We start from the raw sequence: 21,674 nt of genomic DNA, 5'->3' as shown, positions 1-21,674 counted from the left end.
TGGCGCAAAACAAAGGCAAAGCGAGTCTAACGTGTGAAGCAATGGTGTGACTATGCCGAAATTGTGTCGAGGTTAAGAAACAATCAGACCAGTTTCCACAGTGTAATCTCATAATGCCGTTTTGTGGGGGGAAAAAACAAAAAAACAAAACCCCACAAACTCTGCATAATTACAATCAAAGCCAATTATTACACCAGACAATCAATAACTTTGATCAGCATGTGTTTTGGAGAAATACCAGTACAAACAAGGAAGAAAAAACACTAAGGCTGTTCCCCCATTGAGTGTTCACTGACGGTAGTGTCCTTCAGAAAATTTTCAACAATACCATTTTCTCTCTGTTGACCTTCGTGAAGGTGTTTCAGTTGCTTAGTGATGGTTATGAAACACACAATAAATCCAGCTATAAAATAAAATATATTGAGAATAGACCGATATGTTTATTGTGACAAGTGTTTAGCTGTTTTGGGGCTCAGTGAGCCTCAGTTTTAGCGAGCCTTGCCAACAGCCTGGGAAAACACCCTTAAAAAAAGTGGAATCCTTGCGCCTGGCCTGCCTTGAAACAGCACGTGAGCCACCTGTCGAAACTGAGTTGAAACGTACCAAAACCTCATTTATGTCACATGACATACATGTTTGAACCCCACTCTGGAGCAGTGTTACTAAACGAAACGTTACAGTGTCGAAACATCAATTCCATATCTATATAAAAACATATAAAGCCAAACGAATAACTGATTTATTTTGTAAATCTCCGACAGTTTGATGCATTTTTTCCACAAATGTTTCCATACTTAGTTAAAATCCACACAAACTGTGAAGAAATCTTACATTCAGATAGATAAATAGGTGCAACAGGTAAAGCTAAGACAGAAGAAGGGTCACAAAAGGGCTGTTGGGTTAAGGACTGGGTTTAGCATGAGGTGCAGTCAGTCATGTACACAGGCACAGAACACAGAGAATGGTTACTTTTTCCCCATCAAGAGTAAATCCATCTCTAATACATCATAATACATGTTCTGAGGTAATGCAGACAGCTACATTTACAACCATTACATATCTGATTTTTTTTTTAAAAGCTCAATATGTTATTCACATGATCATGTGTTTTCTTCTCTGGATTGTCACTTCTTTTTCTTTTTTTCTAAACTTATCGTCACCTTAGGTCTAATAATTACTGATCTTTTGGACTGATGCAATTACAAGTATACACATTTACTTCACAGCATGTAGTGTGCTCCTCTGTCATCACTACAACATTGAAGCAAAGAAGCAAGGAAATGGGGGATAGAGGATCATGTGAATCTAATCACTGAATCTAAAAAATACTGATGAAAATGTGCATCAAAGTGCCGTCTCAGAGGAAAGTAGGCATAGGAAAAGGTAAGAGGGGAAACAAAAGAACAGAAATAATTATAATGATTGTGGAAAGGGAAAAACTACAACAAAGACTGGATCCACACTAGAGCTACAGGGAAATATCATGCTGGTTTTCTTGCTTTTCTTTCACTTGTTCAAACTGTCATCAGATTGCCTTGGCGTGAACTGTCTTGATTCCAGCATACTGAACTGTTCAACAGAAAGATCCAGACTTTGTGTTCAGGTTTGTGGATGTCTGTTTGTTTGAGAGAGAAAGTGAGAGTAAGGTGCAACTATCCAAACATGTTTTTCCAGCAGGCACCCAGAACTGGGAGAAGACACACTGAATCTAAATAGACTATATATACTGCATATCTATGTATGTTGTTGTCATGGTGTGCAGGGCAATGCTTATGTTACTGTATACAGTCCATTACATGTATCTGCAGTGTGTCCATATCTGGGGCCAGGTACTGGCACTTAGGACAACATAAATCCGGCAGCTCCTCAGTTCCGACTGGACCTTGATCACCGACTGGTCCCAATCCCGGAGTACGGAATGAGGGAGCGGGGGGCACCGTGTTGAAAGGGGGGAACACACCTAAGGCAGAGAGAAAGAAAACCTTTAAAAGAGAAACCATGTTTTACATTTCCTCAGTACATAGTGATAGTGAAAGGTAGATTTACTCAAATACGTATACACTGATCTCGACTCGAAAAACTAGACCGTCTATTGTTATCAACAGGCCGATTTTAATTCAGTAAAGTTCTGTTGTTTCTCTGGTAAGTACGCCACAGCAGCAGTGCACCAGTGACCAGAAGGAAGGCTATTAGGTCCAGAAGGAATTTAACAACAAGAGCTGAGCGGTATTTTGCACTTGCTGCTTTATCACCTTTTCTATACCTGTGAGTAAACCGCAAACAGCTGTCAAGTTAGTACAATGCTTTCCTTGTCATCTCTCTCCCTCTCTCATTATGTTCTGACTGATTAAATCAATACTTGTTGGGAAGAGGCTTTTACACTGACAGTAATATAACCAGTTGTCATCAGCTCCAAGTTGACACATGCAAGCAGGTACACAGCCAGTAGCAGTATGCAGTAAAGAATTTCACACGATTTTGAATTAAGAAAAGCAAAAGTACACTGTATGAATAACACCCACAAATACCCGTGCTAGTAGTTTGAGGCAAAAAAGTTGGATTGCTAATTTGAAAACACGAGTATTTTCCTTTTTTACTATTACATTTATTTACAACATATAGTTAGATCCAAATGTTTTTGGACAATTACACATTTTTGGCCGTTTAGCCTCTGTACACCACCACAGTGGTTTTAATCCAAACAATCAAGATGCAATTGAAGTGCAGACCTAAATAAAGTATTGCATTCTGTTTAGGATTTACAAACATTTTTATACATAATCCTCCATTTTAAGTGGCTCAAAATTAGTTGGACCATTGACTGACAAGCATTTCATGGCCAGCAAAAAGAATTCTAAAGTGTATAATAATTTACTCTCTGCTTTGTCTCCAAAAGTTGAATCTGTTCATCTGGACGTAGCGTTTTGTGGGAGAAACGTTTCGTCACTCATCCAAGTGACTTCTTCAGTCTCAGCTGACTGCAGGTTTCCCCAAACCTTATAAACAGTACATTTGCATAATGACTGAAACCAGCCCACTGAAGGAACAATGGGCTGTGAGGTCAGTTCCTTAATCATAATTATGCAAATTCCCATGACCATTGATCAAGAATCACTGACCAAAACCCACTGATCAAAGAACACTGATCAATGGCCATGAGTACCATTCACAGAGAGTTGGGGAATGGCTGCAATCACAGCATTGTAAGATGGCCACAGAGACCCGGGTCTCTGTGGCTTTTAAACCCCAAAATACGCTGCGCCAAAAACTGGTCCACCCCAAGGATCGGGTCTCCCGACACAAACAGAGTAACATAGTGTACGCTGTTAAGTGCCAGGAGGATTGCCAGGATTTATACATCGGGGAAACCAAACAACCTCTAGCGAAGCGGATGGCACAACACAGAAGAGCAACCTCATCAGGCCAGGACTCTGCAGTTTATTTACACCTACAGGCCAGTGGACACTCTTTCAACGATGAGGATGTACACATCCTGGACAGGGAAGAACGCTGGTTTGAGCGCGGAGTCAAGGAGGCCATTTACGTGAAAAGGGAAAGACCATCTCTGAATCGAGGAGGGGGCCTAAGGGTACATCTTTCGCCATCTTACAATGCTGTGATTGCAGCCATTCCCCAACTCTCTGTGAATGGTACTCATGGCCATTGATCAGTGTTCTTTGATCAGTGGGTTTTGGTCAGTGATTCTTGATCAATGGTCATGGGAATTTGCATAATTATGATTAAGGAACTGACCTCACAGCCCATTGTTCCTTCAGTGGGCTGGTTTCAGTCATTATGCAAATGTACTGTTTATAAGGTTTGGGGAAACCTGCAGTCAGCTGAGACTGAAGAAGTCACTTGGATGAGTGACGAAACATTTCTCCCACAAAACGCTACGTCCAGATGAACAGATTCAACTTTTGGAGATTTACTTTCCTGGATGACTGAGAATGCATCAAGACACTCTCTGCTTTGATTCAGCCTAACGGTGCGTTCATACTGAACGCGATAGACGCGACCAGAGCTTCAGGTTTACATGTAAAGTCAATGGAGGAGCGCGATGAAGCGCAACTGGGGGTCGCAACCAAGTAGTGCGACTGACGCGTTTGAAGCGCGAAGTAAAATACGCGCTGCAGTTTGTGTGGTGCATTTTGTGCATTCACCCTTATCGCATCTACCGCTCGAGTTGGAAAAATCTGAACTGCAGCGTCAAGTTGTGCCGCGACAACCAATCAGGAGCCTGGTAATGTGATGCTCTGACCTAGTTCAAAGGGGCAGGTCCAGCCAAAGCCATTCATTCTAGCAATCAGTAGTTTTCTGATGAGGCAGCAGGCTCTCCAGGACAGAAACAATGTTCTTATTTTTCTCCTCCTTCTCCCTGAGGCTCTTCCACTTTAAGCTGGGTCCTTTTTATTCCTGTCTCTCTGTAAATAGTTATATGTTAATGTTTTTCTGTTTGAGCATCTTAATATTAATGCAAACATACCGTCTGGCACTACTTCCTCCCACATTTCCGCTTCACGCGCGTGAAAATTAAATATTTTAAAGCGCGACCAGTTCGCTTTGGACGCGCTTCGAGGTGCGAATGTGCACGCGACCAGCTAGGGGCGTCTTGCGCTTTTTGGTCGCGTCTATGGCGTTCCATGTGAACGCACCGCAATGCCACAAAACTGATCAGATAACGTTTCAATGTACAAATGGAGAATGACCACAACTATACTGGAAAAGCAACCCAAACGTTTCTCAAGGCAAAGAAATGGGATATATTCTTCAATGGTCAAGTCAGTGACCTGATTTCAAATCAATAGCACATGCTCTTTAGTGACCGCATAAAAGTAAACTGATGGTGGTCAAGCAAAACAAGACATTCAACAGACATCGTCATAAGATACTGGCACTTCCAAAGAGCGTTAATATTTCTTTGAATTTAATGACCAAAACATTGAATCTACTAATGAATAAAATAATTGTTAAAATACTTTAACAAATTAATAGTTTTTAATTGCAGCCCTATATGTGAATAAATTAAAAAAGAAAAGAATTTCCAAAAAACACAGCATGAAATTTTCTATATTTCAGTAGTGAAAGTAGAGCTTCATGACAAGAAAACTATAATGATTCTGTACCTTGTGGAGGGGGAATGCGTGTGGGCCGTGCAGAGAAGTCTTCCAGGTGTCTCATCTTCATTTGTTCCATACGTGCACTGAAACAGGAGTGAGCATTGAAAAGTTTCATGTTAAATCTCATCTTATTAACTGTACATACATATGAAACACACATGATGAAGCATGAACACATACCCAAACTGATGGCACAAATAATTATTATAATTTGCAATGTCTTTGTTTTTTACCGTGAGGTAGCTTCCTGTTTAAGCCTCTCATTCTCAGCCAAGGCCTGGTTCAACTGCTCCTGCAGCTCCTCCTTTTTCTGGTTCAACTTCTCTCTGGCTTCTCGCTCAGCAAGGAAATCTGCCTTGTAGATCTCAGCCTGGGTGAGAGAGACATTTCAATAAACTGGCATTACATACATGTTAAAATGTTGGCGTGGCTGATACAGATTGAAGTTCAAATGTGTGCTGTCAATCTAGAGGTACACATCATTAGAAGAATACTGAGGTTCTCTCTACTCTTTCCAGGCCAGCTGCTAAAGTCACCTTAGTTTGTGCTGGTTTGAAACAATTATTATTTTCCAGAGTGATTCAAAGGACTCCTATGAGAGGAAAGAATCCGATGGACCAGTTCATCTTGGCTGGGATAGTGTGGAGGGCACTTAAGGGACAGCATCTGGTGACCAGGCCTTAGCCTATGGAGCCTATGTGTCACACTACTCAGCATTCCTGGAAATGTCTATGTAGGGGTTAGGAAAGTCCGTCCATTAGTCGAATTTAGGATTCAGATGGAACAATGTGATTTTAGTTCTGGTTGTGGAATGCTGGATGAGCCCCTTACCCTCTCACAGATATTCAAGTGTGCATTTATTTTGTGGGTGTGGAGAGGGCATTTTTCCATTGAAAGATACGGAAGAAGGTCATTTGGTCCCTGTGCACCTGCAGTCAGAGCTTGATCCGCATTCCTGGCAATGAGCTGAACACAATCCCAGCGGAGTTGGTCTCCGCCAGGACTGTCCTCAAGCACCATTTCTATTCATAATTTTTATGGACAGAATTTCTAGACAAAAGCTAAGTTGCACCGGTGGCTCTCAAACAGTCTTTGTGTCAGATTCAAGATGCGAGATGTTGCGATTAGCATTTGAGCATTTTTGCTCCACGTTGATTACATCACACTTGGGTCATGACAATGAGATTCACTACACCACTATCATGGACTAACGAAATCACATCTCTAATATCTCCTCATTTATAGAAATTTCAAAAAGTAATGCAATCAACTTTTATTTATTTATAGTTACAGCATGTAAAATCTCACCACTAGATGTCAGTAGACTGAAGATTGAATTCTGTGCATAAACTTAGCTACATTGGCCGGTGTTCATCTGTAGACTGTCAGTCCGCTGTTTACTTCAACTGTCAATATGTGTCCATAGTCACTGTCATCTACCAGATCTGTCAAGTGACCACTTTATAAGTCAGGAAGTACATCAGTTCAACAGGTAAGAAGGAATACCTGTGCAGTAAGGACAGGAATTGTTTCTAGGGAGCCTTTCTGTTGCTCCACCTCTTCCTTCAGTTTATCAATCAGGTCCTGCTTCAGGGCCAGCGCTCGCTCAGCCTCCTCCAGTCGGCTGCACAGATCTCCACCCTGGAATGCATACACACAGATTCATGTTTGGACTTGACCCCCAAGGTATTCCAAAACTAATGAGTGTAAAAACCTTTTTGAATTTAATGTTTGTTTGGTTGTTTTTTTTATTTTTACCTCATTCTTCAGTTTAGAATCATAGTCTCTAAAGAGACATGTGTATGCATGCTGTAGCTGTGTCAGTTTCTTCCTGAGGAAATAAAGTACAATATATTGGTAAAAGTTCAATTAACCAAAAGGTGGATTGAACAAGGAGACTTAACAACACAGCGCAATCAGTCTGTTTGGCTAGTGATCTATCACAGTTCACAGGTATTGCCCATAAAATCACAAACATGACTTTGACCACAATTTGGGTTAAAACCCATTAGGTTATCATTGTGTATTATTACCAGTATAATGCATCAATAATGTAATATAGAACCACTTTTTTTGCACAAAAGATTAAATAGTAAAGTAATTATTCAGGGTCATCACAAGCTAGTGTACTCCTAAGTCCTAAGTTCTGATAAATGGGAGGCTTGTGTCAGGAAGGGCATCCGATGTAAAAACTGTCCCAAATCAAACATACATATCCGTTCACTTTGGCGGCCCCTTGGTAAATAAGGGAGCAGCTAAAAGTTTCTACATTTTTTAATGCATGTTCCACCACTCAAATAAATCTTTCTAAATAGCACAACAGTGCAGAAACATATGAATCATTTGGGCTTCTTTTATCTGTACGTGTCTTGGACTCACTTCTCCTCAGTGACAACATGTCTCTCTGACTTCAGGGCCTGCTCCAGGCTCTGGGTTTGCAGCAGCAGCTTGTCCATGGCCACATGATGCTGTTTCTTCTGCTGTTCCAGCTCCCGCTCTGCCACCTGGAGGGCCTTTATTTTACTGCTTAATCTGAACACAAGCACAAAGAAACACACGAGCACACCTAAAGGGTGAACTAAGGCATAACTCTGTGTATGGATCTCTTGCAGGTGATAAAACAACTTACTTGTCTTCCAGGAGTACACGTTCATGCTCACTTTTATCCAACCAGCTCTGTCTTTCCTGTAGTTCTCCTAGCAGGGAAGTTGCCTGAGCTTTCAGGGCCTCGCAGTCCTTGGCCAGCTACAAAAACACAAACAAGCTTTTTTGCACTCCGCTTGCTAGAATTAAAAGTATAGGAGGCAGAAGATTTTTTTGTGCCGTGAGAGTAAAAATGACAGCTTTTCACATGTGATACCTGGGCACAGTCCTTGTCCTTCTGTTTGAGCAGAGCTTCAGTTCTGTCCCTCTGAGCTGAGCTCTTCTGCAGATAATCAAGCTTCTCCTCCAGCTCCCGATACCTACAAAATAAAAATCACTTGTAACGGGCAGTGACAGTGACAAATATTGAAACATAAATAAATAAAATAAATATAGGAATGCGCTTTTTAAATACCAGTCTAATACAAACAGACAGCATGTATATACAATATACTGCATATCATTATATATTAGACTCTTAAAGAGCCGATCTTTTCTATAAAAGCACAATTTGAAAGACCAGTTAATTTGACATAAAAATAAATGAATTTAAAGTAGTAGAAAATCTGAATATTGTACTTGTACATTACTGGATTAAACATTTATAGGGTGTCTTTTAATAACTTTTGGAAATCATGAATGAAATAAAATACTAGATGACACTGGACAAATCATTGCTGTTGTGTTACAACATTATTGTGTTATTGGTCTGTGAGCTGAAGTTTGGCAGCTCTGATAAAATAAATCAAATAAAAATAAATACATTTCCTAAAACAAACAAAAAAGAAAATGATTTTTGTCAAAATAAGAGACACGCAGGTAGACCTGCTGCAGTGATGGCAGAGTAGGAAGCAGACATGCACACAGTGAGAAAGAAAAAGCCACACAGAACTGCGGGCTCACCTGCCCTGTGTGGCCTGAAGTTGCTCTGTGAGCTTAGCCAGGCTAGAGCTGGGAAAAGGGAACAGAAAGAGAGGAAGGAGAAGGAAGACGGCATCTCAAACGTGAGGCTTTTGTTGTTTTAAGCAATCATAAAGCATGCTAGTGTCATTTTCCAATAGAGAGCAATCATCTGCAGATATTCTGTATCATTAAAAAGAACTGTGTTAAAGGTTTAGCAGAAAGTAAAGTTAGTGCTGTTAGTTTCCAAAAGTGCGCTTAAGTGAAAATGCTTCATACCAGTCGGACGAGTGCTGTGCCTCAGAGCGCTGCTGGACAACCTCCTCAGTAACATTGTTCGTCTGTAAAACAGTCATACAAGTTTTTCATGTCACAGATGACAAAACAGATTGTGTCTATCATCACGTCATCTCTTTTGTCATTTGCAAGCAGTGAAAGGTCACATCTACCAGTGACACGCAAAATGCAACAGAGGAAAACAAGCCATTACTTTGTGAGGCGATTTCTCCTGATAACATTTTTATCGTTTTTAAAATCTTCTTTTTTCATGTTTTCAAATGTTATTATTAACTGTAGTGCTAATTGCTATTTAACGTTTGTGCAAAGAACACACAAGGAGGCTGAAAGCCAACTGAGACATGAATCTTCAACGTAACCCAAAGTGTTGTTCCATCATGGCTATAGGAAGGCTACTCAAAATTATTTTATTATTTTTGATGTGACGACTTTTTATTTACCATAAAGCTGATTTGTCTGACTACCAATCCAAAACCTGAAACACCTCAATCATATTTCTAGTGTGTTGTAAAATACCAGCAGCTTACATGTAGCAGCATCCGTGAGCGAAATGAGAGAGTTCAGCACATTTAGCTACATGGTACAGTAACATTACCGATAAATCATTGCTAATACTTGGTATTTATATTATTAATTAATATTTTTACTGATTTAACTTTGTAAATTTGTATATTGTATTTGCAATAAGTAAATAATAAACAATCACAAATACTTATTGTATTTGTGATTTCATATTTACTTTTACCTTAAGATGCCAGCTAACTGCTATATTATCTACAGTAGCATCTGGGTGTTACGTTCAAGGCCAAGTAGCCCTTCATGCTACACAAATCTGGAAAGTTATGCGACAGAAACAGAACATTGACACATTGTTTTGCTTGTAAATGTTCCCTTAACGCCTGCCAAGATCATCTACATTGCTACCTTACAATAGTGACACATCTGGAAGACTTTTATGTACCTGGATATCAACGTTACCTGTGCCTGGGCCAGTTTACCCCGGAGCTGGTCTATGCAGTGAAGCATTTGCTCCTTCTCTTTCTCTCCCTCGTCCCTCTGCTTCTCTAGCTCCTCATTTTTCCTTCTCAGCTCTCGCATCCCTTCCTCCAGTTTCTCTTTGTGGCTCTTCAGCAGCTGCAGGAACTCGTTTGCACCTTCCACAGGCTCCAGAGAAAAACATGCAAGTGGCATAGAGATGGGTTAAATAGATGAACACACAGAGAAGAATGAGAGAAATGGATCGTGTTTGTTGTGGGCTTCAGCACTGAAACTACACTGAAACATCCAACACCATGTGGATAAGGAGAAAAGGAGAGGTTGTGAATGGGATAAACTGTGTTTTCTGTGTTTTCAAAATTTTATTTGAGTGATGTCCAAAAAAACCCACGATTGACCTCAAGATTTATGCTGCTGAACGTAAAACACAGTCCAACACACTTCAGCTGCTGCCAACGTCATTTTAGTCACATTTTCTATTAGTTACGATTTTTGACCTCAGCCATTGTTTGTAGATTAGGTGAGGAAAGCTCAAACTGGAAGAGTGAGGGCTGCAGGTGCAGCGTTAGAGATCTGACTGGTAGAATTAGGATGGGAGTAACCGGGCTCACCTGGCTATTGTCATTGCCCAATATATCTCCTAGTTCATCTGAAAATGATATGGGGGGAGAGGATTGTGCGTAACTCAATGAGCTATGCGCACTTGTGTTATCCTAGACACACAGACACACTGATTAGATGAAAAATATGAGCAGAAAAAAACAGACTTTGACTGACCATGACAGCACATGAACATGAGCCACAAATACACAAATAAAGATCTTACCAGGCTGCGAGGTGGTGATGTCTGTGTGCATTGCTCTGTATCTTCGACTCTCTTCTTTTCTCGCTGATCTAGAGTCTGAGAGACATAATGGAAAAGATTAAAAGTCAATTTCTCACCATGATATATATGGATGCTCATATTAAACAGGGCTAAAAAATTTAAAAAAGAAGACCTGTTTCAGACCTTTTTTAAAATCTTTGCTCTGCATGTTGTCATATGAGCAGATATCCCTAATATGGTCATCTCTGGCTATGATACAAAAACCCCCACCCACCTATTACCCAAGCATTTTCGTTACTGAGGAACAGCCAATCAAAAGAAAGCTAGCTTAAAGGGGGGGGGGTGAGCTAAAACAGCTTGTTTCTGTACTGAGGGGCCACACAAGCCCCCGTGTGAGTAAGGATTGCCTTATATACATCTACAGTACACACAGATTTGGTGCATGTCTGCTTGCCTTTGCAAATTTGAAAGTAGGTAAATGGAAACATGACTAATAATTATCAATTTCCAGCAAGCCAACCTGTGGTCCATCCACCGGTCCATTCCTGGCTGGTCGTAGCTGCGGGTCTTCAGTCTGGCTGGAGCTGCAGCAGTGATTAGACGAGGTGTTGGAGGAGCCAGGCCCGTTCACCATGCTCTGTAAGGAGTGGTTCTCCTGGGCCAGCCTCTCCACCAGGGACCTTGCTTCTTGGAAGCGACAGCTGAGAAACTCTCGTTCCTCTTTTGTCCTTCGTTGCCATCCCTCCATCTCCTCACAGCGCTGACGCAAGGCCAGGTTGCTCCGCCGCAGTGCCTCTGGGGGAACAGAATGAGGTGGTAAAAGGAGATGGGGGAGACTAATATATACTAAATACAGTCATGTGAAAAAGAATCATTTCACAGGCTCTGCAAAGTCCTGTAAAAAACAAATCTGTGAAACTGTGATTCAGTAGCTTGTAGAAATACCTGTACCTGACTATCAGTCTCTCATACAATTTGTGAAGGATATTTCGCCGACTCCTCTTTGCTCCAGTTCACTGAGATTTGCTCAGTCGTATACTTGTTTATGCACAGCTCTCTTGCCGTCCTAACACAGCATTTCAGTCAGGCTGATGTCTGGACTTTGGGCCATTGCAACACTTTGATTCTTCTGTTTTTTTTAGTGTAGATTTGGCGATGTGGTTGAGATCACTGTCCCATTGTTGCATAACCCCACTTTATGCTAAGCTTTAGCTGTCAGATAGAGAGCCTCAGCTTTGACTCTATAATACTTTCACCAAATGTGCCACTGTGCATTATAGCCAAACACAATCTCCACTTTGCTCTCGTCTATCCAAAAGACATTGTTTGAGAGTTCCTGTGATTTGTTCAGAGGCAACTTTGCAAAGCTAAGTTATGCTCCCATCTTTTTTTTAGCGAGAGGAAGTTTTCTCCTGGGAACCATTCCAGTAAAGCCATACTCCTTTAGTCCTTTTCTAATCGTCAATCCATGAATTTAAACATGCTAACTGAAGCCTGTGGAGTCTGAGACGTAGCTTTCAGGGTTTTTGTAATCTCCCTTGCCATTGCATGCACTGACCTTGGGGTAAATTTGATAGGACATCCTCTCCTGTGTTAACATGGACCTGAAAACCAGCAACCTTCAACTTTTATAGAAATGGTCACACCTGCTGTAAGGGTAGGGTCTGTATAAAGTTGTGTGAAAACTATGCTTTTCACACGACTACATGTTAATGATATTGCTGAATAACTGAATTAGTTTGCTGATGGTTTCCTTGAATTAATGTTAATAAAAATAATTTGCTTAACTGAAACACTGTTCTACTGCCACATCAAATCTAATTATACTTTTACAAACTCTTGCTCAGTTCTTGGAAATGCAATCAGATATGACTTTTATTTTTATTACACCCTTTCCTAACTGACTAACAACAGTAGCTCATGTCAACATGAGCATAGAGTTTAAATAATGATACAGACTGAGTTTGCTGACTCTTTCCTTGCCTTCCTCTGTTACGCTACTGTGTATGTTAGTCATGTTTACCATTATACAAATGTTGACAAAATAAATGTTCAACTTTATTAGCAGTAAAAACATTTCTCAGTTGAAGTAATTTACATGAGCTGCAGCACATAGAGGTTAACGCCAGCTAATTCTAGTTAACTTCAGATAGAGTTTGCTGTATAACTGAATATAGAAATCTTCCTCTTTACACTCTATAAACTCAACAGTGAATGACTAAAAATACTTTGTTTAAATGTTCCTTTGAAACAGTAATGTGTACCCAGTAAACACACCACATTACTTAAATTAATAAAGTAGTTTTTTGTGCACTTATATTGAGAGAGAAAGCATACCGATACTTTATACTGGACACAGTTAAAGTGCTGTGACTCACAAGGTGTGTATGGTGGTGTAATATCACCTGGACACTGTGACCAGTGTCCAGCAAACACTTTGAGTGATGCAAATGAAACGCCTCCATGTTTCTGCTGATCTAGCTTATGCTTTTCTGTCTGTATTTGTGGTGTAGGTAAAGGGGGATCCTGCTGCTTTGTGAGGTATCTGTTGTAGTCAAAACCCTTGCAAACAGGTGTGAAGAATTGTTCTATTTTATTCGTTGCATGCATCATTAGGTCTCCATAAATGCTTACTAATTTGTAAATGTGAATAAAGGAATTGGTAAATCTTTAGTAACATTTGCTTGCAAACTGAGACCTGGAAATGAGTGTACAAGTGTGTAAATGACCTGTAGTTAGAGACAAGCATTCTCACAGATATTTACATCTACAGCGGCACAAGTATATCTCTAACTCATGAACTGTCTATTTTTCAGCCATTAATATCTGCACACACATCTGTAGATTTTATTACACTAGGAAATCTGAAAATAGATTGAGGTTTTTACAAATGTACAAATCGGACGACTCTTCCTGTTAAATGATAGTTCTGCCTTACCACCATCATCAGATACTTGCTCATAGGGGATTGTCTGCTCTTTGGGGTTTTCCCTCTATTATGCTGTAGGGTCTTCACCTTACCATACAAATGTGACTAACACCAGAGACATTGTAAGAATGAGATGTGACACTTTAAGAGCAAAGACGCTGATAGAAACAGAACTTCTAGGGGGGAAAAAAGCTTCCTGGAGCAAAGTCGGTAACCTTTGAAGTATTTGTTATCTCTGCATAAAGTTTGTATGTCCCAGTGACCACTGAATTCAAGAGTTAATGTAGATAAATCCTTTAAAATGATGAACCACACAAATATGCTTCTAAAATGGTTTTTAAGGGACAAGATTTGCTTCTTTCTTCCTTCTTCTTTCTGAGTCTGCTGTTTGAGCTCATCACTCAGTACAGCAATATTCTTTTAAGTGACCTTTTTTTTCGTGTGAACACGCTTACCTCTAAGCTGCTGGTTGTCACTTAACAATCTGGTCACCACTTCATTGGCTGCAAGCTCTGGTGGGACCCTGAGGGTCGCTCCACTCTCTTCTCCGGACATCTCCCACTGCATGGGGCCATCGGGTTGTGGCTGCACCATCACTGCAGAAAAACATCAACATTACACCACATATACACACATTTCTTGTTTAATTAAAGCGTTATTAATATTGAACATCAATATGCCGATGACCTTCCCGGCATTCTTCATCACATGACACATGGCAGACCAGGCCTCAGCGCCATTTAGGCGGCCCAGGCTGCAAACTTTCATTTTCACTTTAATACAACGTTTAAATCCAAGTCCAGCTTGTGTGTGTGATGGGTATCTGACCTGACGATAGACGTCTGTGTCATGAGTCACCGATAAAATGCAAGTGATTTTTGAGCTCACGTACAGGAATGGAGGAAAACATTACGTCATCTGCACTACCGAAGCAATGGACTCGACACAAATCTAGATTAATTAAAGTATAAACGCCAGTCGCCAATTTTAGCCAAAAGCACCAGATCGCACCAGCTGTGTTATAGGTAACGTTATAAACTTGTTATTTTCTCCCCCAAAAAAAACAAACAGTATCAAACATGCCCCCCGTACTAAGCCCATCTGATAGGTAATGTAGCTGTATTACTATGGGAAACTTTACTTACCCAATCTCCTTTTTCACTCCAGTCGCGTAGAGTATCAGACAACACAGCTGTCAGTCACATACAAATTGTTAGTAAGGGTATTTAACGTAATTAAACCAGCGTCAGGGAGCTGGCGCTAAACAGCTAGCGACTTAGCTAATGGGCTAGCTAGGATAACAAACCAAAAAGGCAACAAAGTAATCTTAGGCACTTGTTGACTGACATTAAACTAGAACTACATTAACGAGCTGTCTGTCTTCAGAAAGATATTGTACCTGGTTTGTAATATTATTCCAACGGACTGAACGTATTTAACATGGGCTGAGCTATCTGTTAAAGCTGAAGCGAGTGTTGTTAGCTCAGGAAATAAGAGGGAAAATTTCACCCTGAGTTAAGTCTTTCAGGCTGTCAACCCCTAAGTCTTGCTAGTTTGAAATGTTTCACATCCCATTATTTATTAGAATTAATAGAACATCTTCTGAAACTCAACTCAAATGGTGACCCATTTTAACTGAAATGGATTACCCATTATATCTAAAACATTAACATAAACTGGGCTGTTAACTAAAACAAAAATGTGGTTTCTTTTACAAAATGTCAGCATTTTATCTGACAGAAACCATCATGAAATGGATTTAGAACAATAAATTATCCTTTTTATAATTGATTTATTGACTTACATGCTAAAATTGAATGTGTCAGGTCAGTCACGTGGTTTTCTGTGTCAGTCTAGCAATGAGGTGCTGACTTAAAAGTCTCAGACCAATAAAATCAGTCAACTCAAATGTTAAATGTACTGCACTGTCTTGGCACCAGCCTGAAATCACTGTCACTCACTGGCTTAAAGCTTTAAAAGAGCTAACATGCTTAAATCTTAAATGACCAGTTTTATCGATTTTGCTGATTTCATGCCTAAATTACACAGAGACACAATAGTTACAGCCATAGCTGGACTGGCCATCGGGCATACCGGGCATTTGCCCGGTGGGCCGCTGGCGATTTTTTGATTTTATGGGCCGATGGATTTTTTTTTTTATTTTTTTTTTTTAGGAAGGGTATATATAATGAAAGGTGTTGGATTGGCCAATTGGTCATGATCGACTCTGGGCTGGACCAATTACAGCCGAGGAGGCCGGATGCACCCTCCCCCTTGTTTAGCAATCTTATAGACGAACTAAAGAAAATGGAGAACAAAAAAAGGAAAGGAGGTGTTTATGAAAATATCACTAAATCTGTCATTTATTAATTTTAATATTAATTAATGATCATGTCTCACCTCTAGTGTTCTTGATCTTAATTTAAGGTTTCTACCATGTGTTGTAGATAGTTCAGGAGGTTAACTCGACCAAGCAGTCTTTTTGTTTCCGCTATGTACTGTTTAAAATCCAGAATAGGGAGGATGGTGTAGGTTTAAGTTTATTAGATTGATACATATATACCAACAAGGCAGTGTACATCAAAGCAGTTGTTTTCATGCAAAGGCGATTGACAGATCACGTGACTTTCGCGCATTGCATGCCGGGAACTCGTGGCAAAACAATCCAAGTACGCATCAAATGCAAGCTTTTGCAGCACCGCAAAACGTTCATTCTCCGGTTCCAATATCTTCTTGGTTTTTCTTTGCCGCACAAAAAAGGAATGTACAAAACTAAGGAGAACAATGCCGGTCCGTACAAAGACAGACTCGACGAAAAGGCAAAGAAAAGATATGAGGAAAAAATCAAAGGAGTGAAAGGGTCAGACCCTTATGAGCACACAGAGTGGACAAAGGACGTTAGCGTGCTGCCCAACTTTTACCACGCTCAGATTTATAATTATAAGGTTCTTGGAGTGAGTGCATACACTCCTGAAGTTTTTAGTAACTTCAGGTCACTGCAACAAGCTCAGGTACAGTTTACCGACGGATGGGTACAGGACCTTGAAATGCACTGTGTAGAACAAAAGACCATCGTACAAACAAAGGTAAGCTTACCAGTCTCACAAATCGTCTTCATAAATACACAATCGTTAACCGTTTATTAATATAACCTTTGAGCTCAACGGTAATTAATTAGTAGTGGAAATAATTTCTGGTACGCATTACAGAAATGTAGCAGTGACAATAATATTGTATGTTGTAATTGCACTGGACAATTAGTGATACAAAACAACTGTTTTATCCTGTGAATAAAAGTATATGTTTTTGTCATGGTAATAACAGAAGCGAAACGCAATATTGTGTCAGGACAATTCACTATTTATGCACAATAAATAAAGAAGCATAGCGCGACAATTTCTGTTCAGCGCCAGACTTGCTTGTAACCTATATCACCAATTATGTTAAGAAAAATGACGTATTAACTACTACAAAACACTGACCTTTGTGGGAATGCTTGGAGCAGACTAACATGTGAGCTGGAGTGTTCTGAGATGTTATATTTGGTATATCCAGACCATCCGTTGGCTCTTACTTCCTGTGGCGTGTCCAGCGGGGTGGCCTGGGGGGGCACAGGCCACCCCCCCAACCAGACTGGCCACCCCGAAGCCAAAACAATAAAATCCAATGAAATATCAAATGTACGATTATGTTTTTACAGTGAAGCTCAGATATCCGAGTGTAAGAGAATACAGCATCGGCTTCTGCGCTATGAGCATCATGTTAGCAAAGGTAGGAGAACCAAGCACGAAAGACAGCACCACAGAAAACAGTTTTTCGGCGAAAGATTAACAGTTTAACATAGCTGGACTGGCCATCGAGCATGGCGGAGCTTCCACGGCGGCTAGCAGGTGGATGAGGGAAAGGGGAGCCAGGAGGAGGAGAGACCCGAGGCAGCCGCCAGTCCAATTGTCAAGTGAACTGAACTTCAGGTAAGAAGTTATGACCTGGAGTCTATCTGGGTCAGATATAAACCAAGTTTAGGTGGAGTTTATTTTCGTTGTGCTGACTTTTTACAGTCAGTTACAATAACTCTTACTGCGTACTAGCTAGCATGATGGAGTTTCTATACAGCTGGGTGGATGCTGTGATGTTACTGATGGTGAACTTTATTTTATTCATAAGGTTAGTTAGTAGAGTTGCCAACGGCTCCTTAAAAATGAAATGGTCCCTCATTCAGAGACAATATTACAGGTTTTGTATTGAGCTGAGAAGAGACGCAGTTTGTCCCGAACTTCAGCTAGAATGAAAAAGACACAAAGCTGGAGTTATTCTGTGTCTTTGCTGCACAGCTGCCTCCTCTTCTCTCATTCTCTCCCCCTCCCTCTCCTGTTGCTACTTCAATCATGAAACTGATCAATGATCAGCTGATCGGGTTTTCTTTTTTGTTTGTTTATCGCCCACTTTGCGCCAGAAAGAGGAAACCAGTGGATGTCGCGCTAAACAACAGCAGCACGTTTAAGCTTGATCAGCTGTTGTTAGAATTTATTTAATATTAATTTCTAGTATCAGCTGATGTTTGCTGGAGCCACAGCTGTAAAGCTGCTGGTCATGATGTCGGTTTGGATATGTGGTGAGAGGGAAACATGAAGATGAAACCAGGAGATGTCCTTACTGAATCATCAGAGCTGAACAGGTGATGGAGAAACAGGTTTACCTTTTAGGTGACATGGATGAGTTGAAGGGAAGTTATGAACTGTTTCTGAGAGACAAATAACACCAGGATCCTTTTCTACGTAGCTGACAGCTGGTAACTGTGCAGGGGCGGGTCTAGCAAAGTTATGCCAGGGGGCCAGGTAGGGCATTAACAGGGAAAGGGGGGCACAAAGAAATACTTTTCTTACTTATTCTCATTTAAAATATCTAGCTTTTATTAAATAATTATCTGAATCTTGCGAACAAAGTTTTTATCTGACGTAAAATTGATAGAAATCATACATATACCAACAAGACAGTGTACATCACTGTCACAACAGCGTTTGTTTTCATTCAAAGGCTTTAATACCTGGTGGGCCGGTCTGTAGTCAAAATGCCCAATTTTTTGTCCCAGTCCAGCCCTGCAGGTTAATACTGGCAGTGTCACCATGCCAGCTGTATTTCATCATCAGCCAGTGTTGTTCTTTATACATCAGTATTACCAAAGTTTACCATAAGGCGGCATAGAAAGTATTTACTTGCTTTCAGGTTTCATTCAAATGTTAGTCTTTTCATTTGTTACCCCACTTTTTCCCTGTTTCAAAATCAAACACCAGTTTGTAAGAAGATCATCTTCTTTTTTTAATAGGCAGATAAAGTTTTGCATTGGCTAATTTGGCAATTGTATGTTAAAAATGTTTGTATTTTAATATTCAAAAATGTTTTTGCCCAAAACATATGTGCCCTATATGTCAGTAAAAATACTACGCAAATATTGCTGTCCTTGAATGCTGAGTAAACACTGACAAAGCACTGATTGTATCTCTTGTACTTCATCAACGCAGTATCTAAAAACTTTGCACCGTAGTGGTTAAAACCTCATTCTAATAAGAGTCAAAAGCAAATTCAGTTATTAGGTTTACAGGGTTATTGAATGATGGTTAACGGTTGGTAGATTTTTTTTTTTAACATTATCTGCCAATTACATCTGCCACCCTTCTCCAAATCTGTGCCCCTACCTGGCCCCCCCAACAAAAATTTTCTAGACACGCCACTGCTTACTTCGGAAACATGGCTTAAAAAATTTCTCTTCAACGACATCCGATAAAAAAAACCCCGATCTCTTTACCCGTCGGCTTCCCTTGGCTGTCATGCGACCGGTTATTGCAGTTAATAATACAACAGCTTCTTGCCATTTTTTGGGTTTCTTTTTATCGCTGTGTAACTGAGTTCAATTGAAAGCCTGCGTGCGCTAGTACCTCTTGCCACAAGTTCCCAGAATCCTTTGCGGTTTTACCCCTGAATGACGTCACATTTTCAATCTCTATCCTGGTGGGCCAGTCTCTAGTCAAAATGCCCGGCCGATTTTTTGTCCCAGTCCAGCCCTGGTTACAGCTAAGTGACATAACAGTGCCATATATACAAATATTAACTTTTAATATTGGTACCATTAGTACTAACGGACAATACTTCGATGACGGTGACAAAAACTGGTTAGATATTTGGGGTATATCCTAAATTGAATTATAATCAAACTATTAATATCTTTCTAAAACATACGACTTTGTCACCTTGAAGGACTATAAAAGAAATCAGGACTCACTTGTATCAAGTCAGTAAAAGGCCGTAAAACAAAATACATTTCTTGGTTTCAATTGCATTTGAATAATCCAACAATTCCAAGATGAGGCTTTGGTCACTACTAATATGGTTTTCTTTTTCATAATACAGTGGGTTTATGTTAGGATTTATCCCTTTCCATAATCAGTTTGGATACTATATGCTTCAGTTTTTACATCTATTTATTGAATTTATTGAAAAGGTCTGTGCAATAAAATATAAAAGTTCTTCACGGGGTGAATGGTGGACGTGCGTGGAAAAAAGTTTTGCCTGAGAGGCTAAACTCAGGGCACCTCGTTCACGGTGCACCAGGAAATCCCCTTCCTTCTTTCGCCGAGAGAGAAACGTCAGGCAGCCGCAGCGGCTTTACAGCTTCCTGTGCTGATGCGCCCAAGTGAAAGAGGGTATAAGATGCTGTCTTTCCCGGCTGCTGGAGTTATTTTATTACTAGCTTGGATTTATCCAAGTGACAGCCTTTATTTTCATATAGGGGAGACGGAGAAAAAATGTTTCATTGAAGAAATTCCGGATGAGACCATGGTTATTGGTAAGGACTATTTGCTTGTTAGCATAACCTAGCTAACTAACAGTGCACGCTAACAGCTGGCTGCAGCAGAGATGCTGTGTTGGAAATGACAACGGGGACCACACGAAGACTTCTTCACGGTGTTCACACCGGTTAAAAGTGTTTAAACAGCAAACTGTCAAGTTCTGGCCGACTAAAAAGGCAATCGGTTTGTTTCTTTATACTTAAAAAAACATATTAAAGTGAGTTTCTAATCTTAGCTAAACAGTATTTTACACCTGAAGCTAGCATAGTTGGAGTTGTACGTGGTAAAACTGGACGGGTTAATATATATTAGGGCTGCACGATTTTGCATAAAATGAGAATCACGATTTTTTTGCTTAGAATTGAGATCACGATTCTCTCACGATTTTCTTTTCCAATATAAATATTTATTGCACTTATTAACTGCACATCAACTTCGTAACAGTTGAAACTGAACATAAAAACAATAAATAAACATAAAAACAATAAATGCCTCACATTTTGTGGTTGCCGCAAAATGTTGTACTGCTTGAAATTCCGTCTCCACCGTTGCTCGACACTGCGTGTACAGAGCAGGTAGTGCAACAATAGAAAAATAGTTGCAGGACGGCGCTGTGTAGCGTTTGTCTAGGGTGTTGATCATTTTCCTAAATCCCTCGTTTTGCACAGTGTTGATATATCTTTGGTCAGGTGATGAGTAATAGCCTCCGTAATTTCTTTGTGCCTGCGGGAGTTCGACGTGTATCCGGTTGCTCAGTGATAACGTGACGAATCCTACTTCCGGGCCTAAAGTAGTCTGCGTTTAATATGGCTTTTGTGTTGTTAACATGGTTAATGTTTTGTATTTTCTTCTATTTAATCTCAAAAAGCTCATAAAACAGTCAGTGATCACTGTTGACCTCCCTCGGCTTTTATTACTGCTAATCATTTATTTAAGCTCAGTTTTTAAAACCTTACGATGTAACTACAGCACAGCCCATGCAGCAGTATATGAATGACTAACCTCGTATTGTGGATGGATTATCTCACTTGTTCTCCTGGATGAAGTTTAGTCCTTTTACAGCATCCTGCCATGCGATTACATTTGTTCCTGACCACTGAGAACACTCACGTTAACTT

At 40.2% G+C, this 21,674-nt stretch overlaps 2 protein-coding genes across 8 annotated transcripts in view; one reads left to right on the top strand and one right to left on the bottom strand.

The window, feature by feature from the left end:
- Nucleotides 1-717: 717 nt before the first annotated feature.
- ikbkg (inhibitor of nuclear factor kappa B kinase regulatory subunit gamma) lies at nt 718-15,583 on the bottom strand. 7 transcript variants are annotated; one of them, XM_005462789.4, is made up of 17 exons: nt 15,516-15,583; nt 14,857-14,903; nt 14,167-14,307; nt 11,303-11,577; nt 10,783-10,857; nt 10,568-10,669; nt 9,939-10,124; nt 8,943-9,004; nt 8,667-8,714; nt 7,981-8,083; nt 7,750-7,865; nt 7,500-7,652; nt 6,879-6,951; nt 6,627-6,761; nt 5,354-5,490; nt 5,127-5,203; nt 718-1,960 (listed from the first exon to the last, which is right to left on the bottom strand). In XM_005462789.4, the coding sequence occupies exons 3-17, from the start codon at nt 14,303-14,305 to the stop codon at nt 1,776-1,778; spliced, it is 1,866 nt and encodes a 621-aa protein (XP_005462846.1). In that variant the 5' UTR covers nt 14,306-14,307; nt 14,857-14,903; nt 15,516-15,583; the 3' UTR covers nt 718-1,775. The 7 variants fall into 7 exon arrangements, with proteins under 7 accessions (XP_005462846.1, XP_005462845.1, XP_013121278.1 ...); XM_005462788.4 differs by lacking the exon at nt 15,516-15,583 and adding an exon at nt 15,111-15,255; XM_013265824.3 differs by lacking the exon at nt 15,516-15,583 and having other exon boundaries at nt 14,857-15,216.
- Nucleotides 15,584-20,297: 4,714 nt separating this feature from the next.
- Nucleotides 20,298-21,674, top strand: part of tmed4 (transmembrane p24 trafficking protein 4) — a 16,062-nt gene continuing 14,685 nt past the window's right edge. Inside the window, exon 1 of the mRNA XM_003457855.4 lies at nt 20,298-20,552. Within this exon, the coding sequence (XP_003457903.1) occupies nt 20,390-20,552 (163 nt within the window). The 5' untranslated portion in view covers nt 20,298-20,389. The remainder of the gene's footprint in view (nt 20,553-21,674) is intronic.

The sequence above is a fragment of the Oreochromis niloticus genome, linkage group LG20 (assembly GCF_001858045.2).
Source record: "Oreochromis niloticus isolate F11D_XX linkage group LG20, O_niloticus_UMD_NMBU, whole genome shotgun sequence".
In the NCBI taxonomy this organism is placed as follows: Eukaryota; Metazoa; Chordata; class Actinopteri; order Cichliformes; family Cichlidae; genus Oreochromis; species Oreochromis niloticus.
The sequence above is the reverse complement of the archived record's forward strand: the minus strand, read 5'-3'. Positions and strand labels throughout refer to the sequence as shown.